This window comes from Podarcis raffonei, chromosome 11 (genome assembly GCF_027172205.1).
Source record: "Podarcis raffonei isolate rPodRaf1 chromosome 11, rPodRaf1.pri, whole genome shotgun sequence".
Lineage (NCBI taxonomy): Eukaryota > Metazoa > Chordata > Lepidosauria > Squamata > Lacertidae > Podarcis > Podarcis raffonei.
In genome coordinates this window covers 41,195,904-41,213,864 of record NC_070612.1, presented here as the reverse complement: position 1 = coordinate 41,213,864, position 17,961 = coordinate 41,195,904, and the positions used below count along the sequence as shown (strand labels likewise).

Here is a 17,961-nt window from a genome sequence, read left to right as displayed (position 1 = left end):
TTGCTGTCTTAAGGCATATGAGTTCTGTTTTGTGTTTCATTCTATGTTCGTGTTGAAACACCAACAAATGTATCTTAGGGGACTTTCACTACACCCCTCTTTCAGGAGAGAGGAGGCAGTTTCTCCTCAGGTATAAGCACTGCAGTGGAACATAGTGGCATGGCACATTCAGTAACTCCGTATCAAAGCTGACGAAGGCAGATAAATCAGTTTCCCATGTGCATGTGAGTGTTGTTTGTGGGAAGGGTGTTACTGGTTTGTTTGTTTCATTTAATTATGTATTTTGTGTTCTCATTTTTATGTTGTAGACCACCCTGTGATTTTGGATGAAAGGGAGTGCACATATTTAATAAATTCATCATCATCATTATTAGTAGTAAATGCATTACTTATTAAAACATTTTTTTTCAATTAACATTGTCAGGCAAATGTTCTACGAATGCTTTTGCATTTTTCTCAGTAGTTGTTAGAGCTGTATCATCTGCAGCTGGCATCCTCCTGTCTCTTGCTTCAAGATATTCAAAATCTTCCGCTTTGTCAGTAGCTTGACCCTGTTGATGATTAAATGTAGAGATACGGCAGACTAGGTGAGATCAAATGTTGCCAGCAAGTTGAGTCACCTCCTACGGCTATGTAGGAAAGCAATTTACTCAGGATGCATGCTTGATAAAGCAAGTTTCAAGAATGAGCAAGTAATGAATGTACAAGACTTAAGTCTCTATGAGCGGTCAGATTCAGACACAACTGGACAATTAATTCTTGGGTTGGAAATGGGAATTAATATATGGTGATCCAGATAAATCTTTAAAGCGTGCAGATTTCAGAGGGATGGAGCTTTCTTTGTGGGTAGAAATACTCTGCATTATGATTTTTAATTTTGTAAAAAATAGTTTCAATGTACAGAATTCCTTTTGTAAATGTATCATACTCATGCTTACTTTTTGTTGGTTCATTAAATTTCACTAGACCTTTTCAATTGTGTCTATGTAAATGTGAAACTTTTTTCAGTTTGCATTGTGAGAAGAATATTAATGCTTAATACTGCATTTACCTGGCTAATCTACATACATTTGTGTTGTACTGTAAATCACACTAAATCCTACAGGGGAAAGGCTCAGCTCTGCTAACAACTAATAGGCTCTCTTTTCTTTTAACTCCCGCAAATTGAGAAATATTGCCCATGGCAAACATAATGGGAAACTGCATTTTTAATGCTCCCACACAAACTCATTTCTTTACAAAGGAGGAAGCAGATGGCGCTTCTTAAAAATGAAACTTCCCAAATCTCTGGGGCTGACACAGAGTATTGGATATTTTGGTGCTTCTGGCTATCAGAATTAAGATTTGAGGGTTATGTAAGGTTATGTGGATCTTGGATTTGACTAATGTCAATGGTATTGTGCTTGAAATGGCTAAAGGCAAATCATTGCTATAAATACTTTTTTCACACACCCCAAAGAGCTTGTCGTTATAACTTAGGCAGAAAACTGCCTGAACATCCTTTTCCGACTTGCTTGTAGTGGGATAGAGTTGGCTCTGTTCTTGTGTTTGTGCCTTCAAAGTTTGCAGACTGACTAGGACCGCTTGACTGGTTTTTGTGACTTCTGGGTATCTATTCCAGTCTTGTAGACAGCTATTTTTTAGAATGACAAGAGAGAGAGAAATCTCATGGTTCAGATTTCACTCTCCCAGCATGGAATGACATCCTAATGGAGCTAATAATTCTGCATGGTTATTTTAAGATGAAGCAGGTGCTTCTAGGTCAGTTTCACCATTAAACACATTGGGTTTTACATCTGGCCTGTGACACTACACCAAACAGGGAATAATAGGGAGCCCTTAAGCTTAGCTGCTCAGTAGTGCAAATTGTTTGCAGCAGATATACAAAGAAAAGACAAAAGCAGAATTCAGTAAGGAATATACAGTAGTGATGAACAACATAATGAACAAATTGAATGGTCTGTGCCAGTGTTTCACAGAAGAGTAACTTAGTATGATCTCTCTTCACGAAACATTCTTACAATAGGACCTGGGTATACAAAAGAGTAAGAAAGTGTTGCTCAAAGTTTCTTGCAAGCAAGTTATCTTGGAATGAGAAAACTGCTTATGCAAATACAGTATGTGCTGTTTAAGAGCAGGTGCTGTTCTTATTCTCTTCTAAGCAGATGCAAGTTATACAGAGGGGCAGAAAAATATCTCTGTCTATCCCTTGACATCCACTTATCTTCATCACTAGCTTTGCTAGTGCCTAAAAGGCCAGAAAGACACTGCTGCTATTTTGTACCTATGCTAGTTTTAGAGTTTCAATAGACTCTGATTTCCCCCATCCAGCTTAGTCAAAAGAAAGTCCCCGTTATTACTTATTAGGCTTGTCAAATATAGCGACTGATAGTTAATGTTTTCAGTTGGAGATAGACCTGCTGAACTGGATGATTCTCTGGGCTCCTTCCAGGTCTACAATTTTATTATTATATATGAACTAGGGAAGATTTAAAAACTAGCTTCGGAATGAACCAGATAGCCCTTTTCCAGACAATGGGAAAGGAAATCTTGATTCACCCTAAAGTTCTTTTTCTTGTAGAAAAATGATTGTTGTCCAAAAAAAGTTGAGAAATCAGGATTTTAGTGTGACTGGGTGTATCCAGCCCAAAGCAAAAGGTAGCAACAAGAGACAGGAATTCATGAAAGGAATTGAATGCCATGCTAAGGCGATTGATCCATTGATGCAAGCATGCTGGCTTGCCAGATGGATCAATCCTTCCCTCCTTCCCCCCACATGTTGTTCCAGGGGTTCTCCTGAGCCCTTGCAAAATCAATTGAGGGGGCGACACAGGGAGAAGGGAGGGGGAAGTTTTTGCACAGGGCTGCTGCTGCTGAAACTCATTAGTTGAATCCCCCTGTGTGTTCTTTCTAACTCCAATTTAATTTCATGCAAGAAGTGTATTCCCCGCCCCCTTGTAAACAATAAACATTTTTCTTGCCAATGCAAATGTAAATAAAGTGCACCATTAATATACCCATATTGTGGGTGGGTGCAACATTGTACTTGAGAAAGTGTGATTCGGGAAGCACAATGGGGAAAGAGTGTGGTGTGATTAATTGCTTTCTTGCCTGTTGAGGAGAGGGAATTGGGGGGCTTAAATAGGTATATCCATGTCAAAGAGTCAAATTATTGTTATTTCAAAAAGAAAGAAAGAAAGAAAGAAAGAAAGAAAGACTGTTTGCTATAGTATTAGCTGCTTGCCTTTAAACTGTTTATCAATGCATAGGCATTTGAGCCTTGACTGAACATCTTAAATCTGCTTTGACTCTGATAGCCCCATCCTACCTGAAATACCATGTCTGGTATTGTATTGAATGTAGGTTGTTAGCCTAAGATCAATTTGATGAAAGCTGTTCAGTAACATAACTGGTCTGCAATTAACAAAACCTCAGTTCTTTGCATGATTTAGGGTTGGCATTGTGGGAGAGCAGGGCTCTTGTGTGATAACAGCTGTGTGGCAGGCAGGAGTTCAACAGATTAAGGCTTTTTAGCATGGAAAGACAATTATGGTGAAAGCTTCCATTGATGGCATTCTGTCTTTTAAGACATCTGATAGCTTGTGTGTAGCCACTTTGTATTTCTTTGTTTCTAAATTTGCATATGTCTTTAAATTAGCATGTGCACATTTGTACTTGATTTTGAGGGTGAGGTGTCTGGCTAAATTGACATGCAGAAGATCCGTGTTAGCACCCCTGATTGCAGATGTACCTTGAATTCACTAATCAGTAAGGGTTCATAGACGGAATCAGTGCTTGCTCAGATTCTGAATACTTAATAAAAGTAGAGATCAGTTAATTTGTCAAGATACTATTTTTCTGATCAGAAAAGTTTAACATCTGCTAGTATTTTGGAATGTGGATTAGCAATGCCTGGTAGTGGTTTAATTTTTGTGGATTGCTTAATGCATTTTAAATGCAATTATTGTAGCTTTGTTTCAAAGTAAAAGAAGAACAAAGCAAGCAAGAAACTCAAAATCACCCTGCTAAAGTTACTAAAGGGATATCAATCTTATTCTTGGTACCTGACATCATTCAGAGTGAAAGGCGTCTGCATTTATTCTTGGGGATATACTCTGTGAAAAGTAGTAACAAACAAACAATAACACAGAGCTCGTCAGGAGTGTGTGAATGAATGCAAAACTAGTATTTGGGCATGAAAGAGTAGAACTATCCCATGATATGCAGAGGCAAAGCTACCATATAAGCACTAATCTGTCAGCAGTTTGTGCATTTTCTCCCTTTAGTTGTGGTAAAACTGGTTATAATCATAAAGAGAGCAGATGGAAACGATTGCCTTTCTGTTTTATTAGAGGAAAAAATACACCAGGTAGTTTATAGGATAGCAAAATCCATGCTGCCTTTATTTTGCAAAGGCAAATAATAGCTTCCAAAGTAAGAGCATAAAACTGACATCCTGCCTTTGAGTATGTAGGCTGTCATTTGTAAAAATCAATTAAAAGTCTGGATGGAGCAGGAAATAATCAAATACTCATTTTTGCTTAGGCCAACAGGGCAAGCAAATTTGCTTGTTAGGTAAGGAATACAGTATTCCGATTTTGTTAAGCATCCTGTCCTGTCTTGAGAAGGATTTGTATATTCATCAGGGGCCACAGGAAGGACACAGTTTCCTGGATGCCCCTATAGAGTGCAATGGTGCCCTGTAACACATCAGTTACTGTAAATGTCAGTAGAGAGAGGGTTGCTGGTTGTTTTTTTTACCAACTTTGATTTAGTGAGAGCCTACGGCCAAGCCAGCTGTTAGCACTTCTTAACTGCTTGTCAGTGAGTACCAGGCAGAGCAGGAAAGCATCATTGCTGTTCAGTTTTGTTTTGTGATTAAAAGAGGTAGGCAGGCACTTCTAACAAGTGCTGGCTTACTCTATTTGAACTGCCACCCCCTCTTTCTCTTGTGTTCCTCCCTTCCCTCCTTGAACTTGTCATTTTCCCCCAGAAAATATGCCTTGGAAACAATGACTCAAAGTCTGAAGGAGCCGGTTCATAATTCTTTTACCGTCTACATCTGCATATATCAATAATGAAGCTGCAGTAAATTAATGTCTACCTATAATCAACTATACAAAGGAGCAGCAGATTGAATAAGGGCATCATGCATGCTCAATGAAAATAAAATTATCAAAGTTAGCATCTTCTGAGATCGTGGAAGCACTTGGAATATGCTCTGGAACAAGAACACTTGCTTAATAAAGCCACACGTATTTTTTTAAGCAAGTCTTTCCAAAGTCCCTATAAGCCCCACTTACCTTGAGGCTTAGTGTGTTGGTTATTGGCTGGCTGTGTACACAAACCACTAATCTCTTTTTGTCATCGAGCTCCAGTTCAAGTCTGTCACAAATACTATCCCTCGGTGCCTTTTACCAGCGCCTTATCACAAAGGCCTTTTTTTAGCACCAGTCTCGTGGGCGCTGTCTGCCGAACCCTCTCCAAGCCAGCTGTCTAGTACAGGGCAGTTGGATTCTTTGCGGCATCCATAATCAAACAAATGGATTGTTTTCATAATACCCACCACCAAGCTCTTCACTCACCTGGGCTTTTCTCCTTTCATTTACTGCAATTCTTTACAGCATTATAAAATCAACAGCAGCGGTTAATTATGTAGCACAATCAGTACGACACTTATCTTCATCCAGTGTTATATCCTCAAATAATAATATACCTGTTGGTGGACAGACTGACATCTGGATGTGCTACAAACCATGATTCCATTTCCCTGTGGTGCATGGTCATATGACTAAAAATGTGCACATTTGGACTACTCAATGAGTCGTATGACCTACCACATGTGTTAATTTAGAGGCAAACCAATTTCCACATCAATGCATATAATTACAGTGGTACCTCGGGTTACACACGCTTCAGGTTACATATGCTTCAGGTTACACACTCCACTAAGCCAGAAATAGTGCTTCAGGTTAAGAACTTTGCTTCAGGATAAGAACAGAAATCGGGCTCCGGCGGCGTGGCGGCAGCAGGAGGCCTCATTAGCTAAAGTGGTGCTTCAGGTTAAGAACAGTTTCAGGTTAAGTACGGACCTCCGGAACGAATTAAGTACTTAACCTGAGGTACCACTGTATTAGCAGTTCATGATTCCTGAAAGAAGCTTTGTGATTTGCTGAAAGCAGGGATTTCATAAATGTAGCAGAGTTTCCAGTGTTTAAACGGCATCACATGATTACCCCCTAGAACCAGTAATGAAGAAATGAAACACTTTTATTGAGGTGAAGAAGGACCACAGTTTTAGTAACTTTATAATCAGAATCTTCAACAGTTAACTGGCTTTTCTTAATACAGGTGACTCCCCACTTATGCGGGGGTTACGTTCCAGCCCCCACCCCACATAAGCAAAATGAGAGTAAGTGGGGAGCCTACTGCAGTACATACAGATTCCGGCCGAACAGCTGTTGAGCGGGGTAGCACAGCAGCAGCAGCAAGAGCTCCCATGTGCCATTTTGGAGCCAGGACCTTTGGCTTACTGGCATCCTGTTCTGACTCTGGGGAAGGTATCCTTGTGAGCTACAAGGATTTTCTAGCTCTCTTTAGCCATTTCAGCTTAGGATTGATTGATTGATTGATTGATTGATTGATTGATTTCCTGGTGCAACGCGTATATGCAGTCGTACGAGAGTCGATTGCGCACAAGTGGGGCCAGATGTCTGTACTACATTCCCAGCCCCAGTGGAAGTAACTATTTGCTCTGTGGCAATGCACACCATTTTAGTGCAAGCCTCAGCCCAAAGTTCAGGGCAAGTTCATCCTGGCTTTTGCATCTCTTTGCCACAATGCAGACATATTTTACACTTATTTGGATCATTGTGTTTCTTGGATACAGAGCTCCTGTGACCTGAGCTCCAATCTCAGTGTGTTCCTGCTGTTTGAGGAGAAATACTTTGTCAAGGTCTCCTTCTCACTGTGGCACCTCTCTCTGGAGGGTCGGAGAACTCCTTGTAACAGTGTGGGAGAGAGCATGGGGCGGGGGGGAATTCTGGTGGAAGAAGGAGTACAGTGGTACCTTGGGTTACATATGCTTCAGGTTACATACACTTCAGGTTACAGACTCCGCTAACCCAGAAACAGTTAAGGGTTAAGAACTTTGCTTCAGGATGAGAACACAAAGCGTGCTCCAGTGGCGTGGCGGTAGTGGGAGGCCCCATTAGCTAAAGTGGTGCTTCAGGTTAAGAACAGTTTCAGGTTAAGAACAGACCTCTGGAACTAATTAAGTTCTTAACCCGAGGTACCACTGTATATTAAATTCAGCCAGGAAGAGGCTCCGCTGGAATAGATTGCAGTCCCTTCTGTGAATGGAAGGAGTTCTTCCATTCATCCAGCCCCATACCAGTAGTTCTTGAAAAAATATACTCAGTAGCAGCAGAAAAAAATGATTCCCATTAGAATTTTTAAGCCACTGCAGCTTTCAGGTAGTTATTATTTAGTATGTTAGCATGTGAAAATGATTTTCTGCACCCACCTTACTACATCAAAAGTGGCCATGCAGACTGGCCCTTAGAACCAATTTGTAGAAGCAAGCTGGTTTGTTGTTGCTGCTGCTGCTGCTGTTGCTGTGGTTGTTGTTGGCCTGAGTCTTATTGGGGTTCAAGGGTAGAGTCTGGTGGGTGGGTTCTGTGGCTTCTTACTTTGCACAGTTGTTATGCCACTCTTTCTTTTGAAAAAGAGCAGTGGCGTGGCCTTGAAGCTTCACTTTATTGCTATTCAGACTGCCCCATATCATCTACTTTCTTCCTTTTGTAATGTGCTGCAGATGTGTTATCTTAGGAAAAGAAGAATGTACTACATTATGTCTGTAGGACAAAGAGTAACTATGCTTCCTCCCCCTTCTCTTCAACAGCATCTGCAATCCCTGATAATGGGAGGAGGTCCTGTCTAAAGCTGAAAGTCTTTGTACGGCCTGCAAGTAAGTTATTTAGATCTTGCTTAGAGGGTGGCTTAATAGCACATGCTTTGTTTGGTCTGTTAAATAGCAGTAAAAACTTCTTTTTTGACTCTTGAATCCTGTGTGGTATCTGTTCTATATAGCGGCTTTTTTGTTTTTGTTTTCACCATATCTTTTTTATCATTTTTCACAAAGCTTTTACTCTTATTTGTTTCAAGTACACAGCAGTTGCTAACTTGTTGTTTCTTAGACTGTTGTACAAAAAGACAATTATTGTGGCGTTTGGAAGCATGCCACAACTAAGAGATACGTACATATAATAGAAATAGAAATCACATAGAGCAACAACAACAACAAAAAGGAAAATGGGGGATTTAAGGGTGTCTCACTAACATATTTGGCTGTTATCTCTATTTTTGTTATAGACAACTGTATGAAAACTATAGGTGTTCATGACCGTGTTTTCGATGTTAACGACAAAGTAGAAAATTCATTAGAACCAGCAGGTTAGTATGCTTAGAGAATCTCTTTTAACAAATGCCTCTATCCTCTGGTGCGTCTGCTTCTCTTCCCTTCTTTCTCTCTGCATAGTTTGCATGGTAAAATGACTCTGCTTTTACTCATTTCCCGCAATGCTAATATTGCTTATGGTGTTTCTCATTTGCTAGCACTAGTATTCTTGTCCAATGGATGGGAGGCAAAGTATGCTTTTTCCATGACAAATTATTTACTCAAACATGGCATCCCAATTTTTTAAAAAATAGCAGTTCCTCTGTCCCCATTCCCACCCCATTTTTGCAGTAAGTTGCCGCAACACCACAGTATCCATTCAGGACATAAATAATTAAGAGAGGAAATGTGTGTGTGTGTGTTTTTATATACTTTTGATATTGTTTACATGTTTACATTTCTATGTATTTAGAAGCATTTAAACCAGTGGTTTCCCTGCCCACAACAAGCAATTGACCATAACATCATTGATAGGTTAGTTGTCCAATGGGTGGACAGAATCTTATAAATTTAATAAAGCTACCTTTCCAAAAGTGTCACGTTTTGATCTATATGGTAGAACAAGTATGCAATAAGTTCTACTGGTTAAAATCAAAATTATTTCAGGCTTTAAAATGAGAACAATGGCTGAATATCATTCTGTACCTTTAAACTAATAACATATGTGAAAGAGTTGTCTACAAGTGTTCATAAAGATCCTTGTGCAAATGAGTATTACTATTCAGGCTGATCTCGATGGGAATATGTCTGTGTGCTTTAAAAGACTGCCTGCAGTACAAATGCTTTCATAAATATGAATAAGATATACATACACTTGGAAGTTTGGCTCTGTAAATTTAGAGTGCAATCTTGTTAATTAAATGCTTTTAAATTTCTTTGATTCAATGGGATTGAGTTAAGCCTAAACAGAACTGTCCCCATTGAAACCAATGTACATAATTATAGCTGGAGCTCATTAAAATATGCATCTCTATAGATGTTTTATGTGTGCATGGATTTATATATGCACTCTGCCAACTAAATATATGTAAACTCTTTTTTTTCAAATAATTACTTGCAAACGCATTTTTTTGCAATCCCATCTGTAATCAGTTACCTCAACACTATTTTTTTCAGTTCTGTTTTTATAGTGAAAATATTAAAGAACTTTTGAAAGCTAAACTGTCTACTGAACATGAACGTGCCTGTGGACATTGCTTTTACATGAGAGATTTTAATCATTATCCATTAAATACAGAATCTTAGAGTGAGCCTGTATGGCTAGTTGATAATTGTATTTGTATTCTAGGCTGTGGGGTGGAAAATTTATTCTACCATACTTGAGTATACTCTTGCCCTGTAAAAGAAACATAGTCTTATCCTAAGGAACTAGGAAGTTTTATTAGTCCCTATCACAGATAGTTAATGAAGACTGTTTGCAAAGGACAACTATTTTGTGCTGTATGTTCTATTACTGATTTGTCTCTAAGAGCCAGTGCAGATATAACACGCCAGTCACTTAATCATTGTTAAGAGATTAGAAGTGGCCCATGGAATTGCACATTTCTCCTTCCAGCCATTGCTCCTTGCATGTGAATTCTCTGTTGTTGTTTTACCACAGTTGATGCTAACTCTTAACCATGGTCTGCCAAGCAGCTTCTCCATGTTTAAATCTGATGCTGAAGTCAGCTTTAACCGTGATTAAAGAAGAAAATGGATTTTATACACAAGAAGGAGCTTGGAAAGGCTTAGGTCTGCATTGACTCAAGCGCACAAACAGCTCTATAGTGACACCTAGTAGCAGAGCACAAGCATTGCAACAGAACTTATCAAAAACCACATTCTTTTGAAAGATGACTTTATATATTTCCCAAAAACCTCAAAGGAAAAATAATAATATACGTAATACCCACCCCGCACCACTGTGTCACATTCCTAAATTATTTTTGTAGCTGAAAAGCATATTTCCTGATGCTTTGCAGTTTGTTAAATTTCCTTTTAAGCTCTGCCCCCTCAAATTACAACGTAGCGAGCTATGTTCAGTCTGATCAACATATCTACAAATTATGTATCATTTGTACAAGCTACCACAAGCCTTGATTGGTAGCAAGCATTAGGTCCTACAAACCATGTCCTACTATGACACCACAGTAATGTACACACGCATTTATCAGTATTGAAACAGATATTACCTTGAATGAAAAGTTATATATCTTTCACTTTAACTTGGGAGTGCATTTTAAGGCTCCAAATTATTCATTGACTGCTGGATATCTCACTACCACACACCTGACATCACATATGATGTCAGTTGTGTGGCAAGTGGGCATGGGTTAGGGAAAACAGCCTCACAGGCCAAATTGGGGCACATGACAGACCTAATTTTGCCTGGAGGCCAATGGTTCTCTACCCCAGTGCTAGCAGAGAGTAGAAATCCAGTGGGGGGGGGGCTTTTCAGTTGTCTCAATGACTTCAGAGAGAAGAATGAGAGACTCAAGCTCCACCTTCCATTATCTGATCCTTGTTTTTAATCTGAGTTCTTTACACTTTCCATTTTTTCTTAACAGTTTATAAGTAGCTGAACATGCATTTATCTATCCCTTCAACTTTTGAATATGAGCTAATCCATTGTGAACAATAGGTAGAACCTGAAAGCTTCATTACCACCTCATTCACTCACCAGAGGAGAAAGGACCCCTTGCCATCATTATCCTGACAAATTTGCCAAACTCTGTTTATCAATGCAGAGTAATTATAGTGCATTTAACTCCTGACACAGGACACAGGTGACATTGGTTTTCATCACACTGGTATATCAGGGTGTTGCTGTTGTTTCACTCTTACAGTCAAAACCTTTGTGTTGGCCGGCTACTGTCCGCCTTATATTTAAAGCATTTATTTAAAAAGACTACTACTTGCACTCACAAATGAGAATTTAAATACTTTTAAAAATGCTTTTATCCTGTTTTAGATGTCATTTTTCCATAATGGATGTGCCTTGGGCTGGAATTTATCAACTGTTTGAAACTTAAGCACATAGGCAGCCCCAGATGTACTATGGCAGCTGCTCAAATTGCAAGGCATTCTGATTAAGATACTACGTTAGACACAAATATGTTATAAGGTAAAGGTAGAGGTACCCCTGCCCGTACGAGCCAGTCTTGCCAGACTCTAGGGTTGTGCGCTCATCTCACTCTATAGGCCGGGAGCCAGCGCTGTCCGGAGACACTTTCCGGGTCACGTGGCCAGCGTGACAAGCTGCATCTGGCGAGCCAGCGCAGCACACGGAACGCCGTTTACCTTCCCGCCAGTAAGCGGTCCCTATTTATCTACTTGCACCCGGGGGTGCTTTCGAACTGCTAGGTTGGCAGGCGCTGGGACCGAACAACGGGAGCGCACCCCGCCGCGGGGATTCGAACCGCCGACCATGCGATCGGCAAGTCCTAGGTGCTGAGGCTTTTACCCACAGCGCCACCCGCATCCCCAAAATATGTTATAGCAAAGCAAAATCAAACCAGTTCCAACACACACTTCTCAGTATCGATAAAGGCAAAATACTTATGCAAAAAGTTCAGTTTCCATAAAAGTCTAGAGCAGTTGTGTATCATTGTCAGCTTTATCAGTGAGAATGTTCCTCTTCTGAGCATGAAGATCCTAAAATGCCCAGGAATCTGTTTTGCAGAAGAGCAGCGAAACCATGTTAATGAGTCATTAGCGTTTGGTATCTAAACACAATGCAAAATGTTGGTAGAGTGAAGAAGAGTAGTTGGTGCAGGGAGATGCCTAAATGAAAAGCACATTTACGCTGACGCAGAGGCTTCTTTTGCATGAGAAAGTTTTCATACAATCAAAGCCTTCCTCCCACCTTTGATGACAAGGTAGCTCCACCTCTGTATCCCTATTGCTGGTATAGGGCAACAACAACTTTGAAGTTAATGGAGAAGTCACATTGCAGCATGTATAGAGATCTGGAGCAGGGCCAGCTCCCATCCACAGAGCATATTCACAAGATTGCCTGAGAAAATATTTGATAGTAATTCCCAGCTCACTAACAGTTTGCTATTAACATGCTGCTTCGTTAACAGGGACAGTCCCACTGAGTTTTGTTGCATGCTGTCTAAACTGTGTACTAACATGCTAGTATTGTAGTGTACGTGTCTGGTTTGTGTGCTCTCCTTTTGTCTGTTACGTTTGGGGTGGGGACAAAGGCAGTTGCCCAGCAGTCAAATTTGTTCTTTTATTTGCCCCACCACCTTTCCTCCAAAGTAACTTAAACAAAAATTAGTTAAAATCAGCCCATTCCAATTAAAATAAGATTTAAAATAAATAAATAAAAATAAGAGCAGCAGCCAATTTAATAACACCAACCAGTAATTGTATACAGCGATCTTCCAGGAATTTAATGCCAACTGAAACTTTGGCAACTGAAATTTTATTGCACCCAAAAAATAACATTCTATGGCATCTGACTTCCAAAGTTGGTTGTTCCCACAGTAATAGATGTTACTTGGGTAACCACCTTGTTTACCTACCCATCATTGCTTAATAATTGGAAGTATATCCAATTTATGGTTCCATACATTTTGTACAATATCAAAAATAAGGAGGAAACTGAATAGTGGAAACTCATAATTCACAAAGTAAACATTTTAAATTTTATTTCTAGGGCAGTAATTTCAGAGAGGGTCTACACCAGCAGTTTAATCAACAATAACATGCTACCATTGTGTTTAAATTCATGGTTTATCTCTGTTTAGCTCTCTAATAAACCATTAAGGCAAGATGGGCAACTTGACTTCATTCTGCCTCCTAAAATGTAGGATGTGGCAGTACATTGAAGAAGACATCATCAGCTCTCATTCTCTAATGTGAATTAGTACTTCTAGGTGCTAGGGGTTTCCTGGAGAAGCTTTGAAGCAGATAATCTTGGTGGGCCCATACAATATTAAAAATGTGAGGGCTCCAATAAGACCCTATAAAAGAACATAAGGAGCAGGATGTTTAAAGGTGATTCCATTTGAGTCTGCCCATTCATTAAGGTTACCTGGAGAAAAACTATTCCCCATCCAACCCAAATCTATGTTGCATTTAGCCAGCATGCAAGAGAGAACCTTCAAGATGGCATCTCTGAGGTTCTGATACTCTCTAGCAAGAGTGAATCTGCCTCTTTTCTGCTACCAGTGGACGAAGACCTCTCTCTTGCAGCTGTCATTTGACCCACTAAGTTTTTGGTTGTTGTTTTTTAATATTCCCATTGTGGTTTTTGTAAATTGTTCTTAATCTTCCCATTGTGGTTATTTGTAAATTGTTTCATCTGCCATTCTTATCTTTGTCTTTTACCTGCCGTTAATTTTGTATTTTATTATGTTTCTATTGTCTTGTTTTCATCTTTTTTAAAACAGAAAAGCAGGGCTTAAATGTTTGTGATACATCAATAAATAAACTCATGCATTCAAGATCTGTTTTATGACTAAAGTGAGATTTTAAGCATTGGAGTTGAAACCAGTGCCTTGCTTTTGCTAGCTTAATTCAGATGAATCAACAAATGAATGCACTTTGAGTTTTTAAGTAACTTATGAGCCAGTTCAGAATGTGTTAAGTATTTGGGGAAAAAATTAAAAATTCTTCTACCATACTGGGGATTTTACTCAGGGATGCAAGTTCATAAAACTTGCTTAAAAAATTTAGCCTGATGTATCATATACAGTATAGAGACTGTTTCGAATCTGAACATTTTTCTGACACCATAAACTGATCCAACTAGTATGTCTGACATACTCAATAAAAATTAACATGACTAATATTTTCTCTGTTAAGAATAGCTGATATGTACCCTGAAATTTCATCTGACTTTTTGTGATATCATTGAGATGTGTTCAAAAGAGAAATAGAATATTCTGCTCTACCTGTTTCACCACTAATAGGTCTTGGCTTTCCTCAAAGTTTTAATGTTGGTTATTTTTCATTAGCTGTAATTCACCAAAAATTGTATTAATTCCATTCTGGTATTCAGCAAAAATCAGTGGTGAAGGTTTTTATCAGCCCTTTAACATTTTCCATTGCATATAGTGACCCTGATAATGTCAGTATCACTGTCCAAATATTTGACAATTAAAGCTATGTTCGTCAGTGAAAACCCAATTTGATTTTTTTAGACCCACTGAGCTTGATAATAATAATAATAATAATAATAATAATAATAATTTTATTTATACCCCCATCTGGCTGGGTTTCCCCAGCCACTCTGGGCAGCTCCCAGCAAAATAGTAAAAACACAATAAAACATCAAACTTCACTAACCAGGGCTTCCTTCAGGTGTTGAGTAACTTACAGTGTGTTAATCTAAAGCTTTCAAATAGGCATGCTATGATTCTGGAAAAACAAATTTGCTCATAACTATTTAGCATCAGTAGTTTTAGAATTAGAATCACAACTCCATTAGAGTTAATATTACAAACCACAAATTCAGTACACTTAAAAGTTGCACACACAACTGCATCCTTTACAGGCCTTTTCTGTTTTTAGTTCTTTTCTATATGAATACTTACAGGGTTAAAAGCTTCAGTGCAAATAGAAGCTAATTAGTATAAATCAGTCTTGCTCAGTATCGTCTACGCCAGCTTTTCCCAACCTTGGCTCCCCAATCCTTGGTCCTGCTAGCTATGGATGATGGAAGTTTAAGTCCAACAATATCTGGGGTCCCAAGGTTGGAAGAGGCTGGTCTACACCAATTGGCAACAACTGTCCAGGATTTTAGACAGAAGTCTTTTCTAGTCCTACCTGGATTTAACCTGGGACATAACCCATGCAAAGCCACAAGCTCAGCCACTGCGCTATGACACGTCAATACTTTCACGTAGGCCACCTGACTTGTTTCACTATTGTGGTACTTAGGATTTCTCTAACATGCACCAGTAGTTATGCACTTCCCATCTCCTGAGCTTTTTAAAGGGTAAAACTAACAGAATTGTCATCTCCACACAATAAGCCTAGCCTTCCAATAAAATGCAGTCTACTAATTGTGCCGTGGAGAACAAGTGTTGTATGAATGGTAACATACAGTTGAAGCACATGCTGATTTGGGGGTAATGCAACTGGGACAGAGATATTAATGCACAAGACAATGCCAGGAATTGAACACATGCCTGGTATTTCAGCTAGCAGCTTTTTGCTCACTTTGATAGAGAGAGAAATGTTTGTTGAATGTGCATCACATGTGTATAAATGATGGGGTGTTGTGGTTTTTAAAGCCCCACACAGTACAAAATCTGATTTTCTGTATTGTACTGAAATGCTGGAGCTGTAATCTCGAGGCTCATTAAAGATGCAATGCTTCATTAGAATTTGTGTGTTCTCCCCCCCCCCCATTTGAACAGATGATACCGTACATGAGTCTGCTGAGCCGTCCCGTGGTGAGAGCGCAGCACAGAGACCAAGGATATCCAGTCGGCTTTTGGCAACCCTCCTGTTCCTCCTGGCAATGCTTTTGACGTTATAGCACATATTATAGTAATCTGTCACAGACAACATCAGGGTCTTGGAACATCAAAGATCCGCTTAATTGCTCATCCCAAGAACGGGACATTATATTGGTTTTGCTGATGTTGGTTTGTTTCCCTTCCCCAATCTCCTCCCCTTCTTCCTCTGCAACCTGAACTGTGAGCAAAAATTGAAGAGGCATAACTAGCCCTCTTGCCACTCCCGATCTTCCCCGTGGCTTTCCTTGACCCCTTCTAAAATAAAAGGACTCCAAATGAAAATGCCAAATTTCAATATTGACACTAGTGATTCTTACGTTCTCTGCAGCCTCTCTTAAGATACCGCCTCGGTTAGCTCTCTGGGCCCACCTGTATGTGGAGAAGGAAGAATAGTAGCAGGTGCAGTCATTTGGAAGATAAGGAACTTGTTTGGAAAACCAAGAGGAGTCTTTACTCACTCCGATACAATATTTATGTCTCCTCGCTGAGCGCTGTAAGACGATCATGCAAGGCACTGTATCACCATGTCAGGACTGGAGGGGAGATACTGAGAACAGATATAGCGTAACGCCATTCCCTCCAGGAATTTATCAATGAACAGGCTTTTCATAGGGAAAGAGATACTGTTTTGTATGCAACTGCCTTGAAAGATCATTCACAGTAGAACTTAAGCTCCACAACAGACACTCTTGTCATCAGGGGAGAAGAAAGTGGCTACTGAGGAATGCTAGCACACAAGCAAGGTCAGATAGAGGAAGCTTCGCTGGGGTGTGAGTGCCTCTGGTATCTCTCTAAGTGGATAGTGCACACCAGATTATTTTTCTTTTGAAACAGATCACCATGGTGCTACAATATTTTTTCTTCAAATGCAAAGAGGCATTTTCTGTTCCTTTTTCTTCTTCTTTGTGTGAATAAAGTGACCTTTCCCAAGGCTGATTTACTAGCCGGTAGCCTTCGATACCACTCTTTAAGTGATGATACATGCTAGGATGATAGCAGCACCGGGTGGAGAAAACATGGTCAGAGATGCAAAATCTCCAGGGTGCTCATGATTTGCCTCCCTTTGAAAGTTTGGCAACCACTGGAGTAAACTCCTGCCAGAAAGGGACCAGGATACTTGTCATAGAGGGCTGTGGGTTAGGGAGAAGGAAAAGGTTAGGAAGAGCGTGTTGAACTCTGGAGTGAACGTTGAGGCATTGGTTTTGTAGCTCTCTTCCTTTCCAACACAGTTGAAAAGTGGAAGAAATACCTTTATCAGCAGGAGGATACGTAGGTGGACTCCCAAAGACCTTGAACTAAATATTTTTTTGAAAACCCACTAGAATAGAAAATGCATTATTTAGATATACCAAGTAATTATATATGCTTGTCCTATTTAAAGATGATAAAAGTGGTAAGAGGATTATGGGGTGCTGTCTTGTTTGGTTGGAATCAGGGCTGAACCCTTAGGCACCTGAAAACTACTTTGTTAGGGACTAATAAAAACCATTTACCAGGAAATGCCTTCCTTGTGGGTTTCCATTGGCTTAGGCAGGCGTTGACTTGCAGGAGATTGAGTAGACATCATGGAAGTGATTGTTTTGGAAAGTTGACTTATACCGCAAACTCTTGAGAACAAAGCCTTACAAGAATGCGCTAGATTCCGCAGGACAACAAAAAGTGTAATTTAATACTAAATCATGATGCAAATGGACAGCATTTTGCGAATGTTTTTTGTTTGTTTGTTTGTTTAAGAGAGGAAAGCAGGATGTGTTTTTTTTAAAAGAAAAAAGTTGAAGGATTTTACGATCCAAAAATAGCAGAAAGTAAATTTAGAGCACTCTGGGCTTGCCTGATACCATACAGTATGGGCTGTGTTTGAAAGCACAGAGACGTCTAATACCGCACACTAACAGCCTATGTTGAGAGATAGCACTGTCCTTACATTAAATAAATCCTCTCTCTTCAGTATAATGCACTTGGTGCACATATATCTCAGAAATGGCAGTGCACAGGTAGCTAGCAAGTAATGACCTTGGAGATAGTGAAAAAAGTCATGGCTGTGGA

At 39.6% G+C, this 17,961-nt stretch overlaps 1 protein-coding gene across 3 annotated transcripts in view; it reads left to right on the top strand.

Annotated features, from left to right (window-relative positions):
* EFNA5 (ephrin A5) overlaps window positions 1-17,546 on the top strand; it is a 214,210-nt gene extending 196,664 nt beyond the window's left edge. For 2 of the 3 annotated variants that reach the window (XM_053409086.1, XM_053409085.1), the window contains exons 3-5: window positions 7,904-7,969; window positions 8,374-8,454; window positions 15,814-17,546. In XM_053409086.1, the coding sequence (XP_053265061.1) occupies window positions 7,904-7,969; window positions 8,374-8,454; window positions 15,814-15,935 (269 nt within the window). In that variant the 3' untranslated portion in view covers window positions 15,936-17,546. The remainder of the gene's footprint in view (window positions 1-7,903; window positions 7,970-8,373; window positions 8,455-15,813) is intronic. The other variant, XM_053409087.1, reaches the window with a different exon arrangement.
* The last annotated feature ends 415 nt before the right edge of the window (window positions 17,547-17,961 follow it).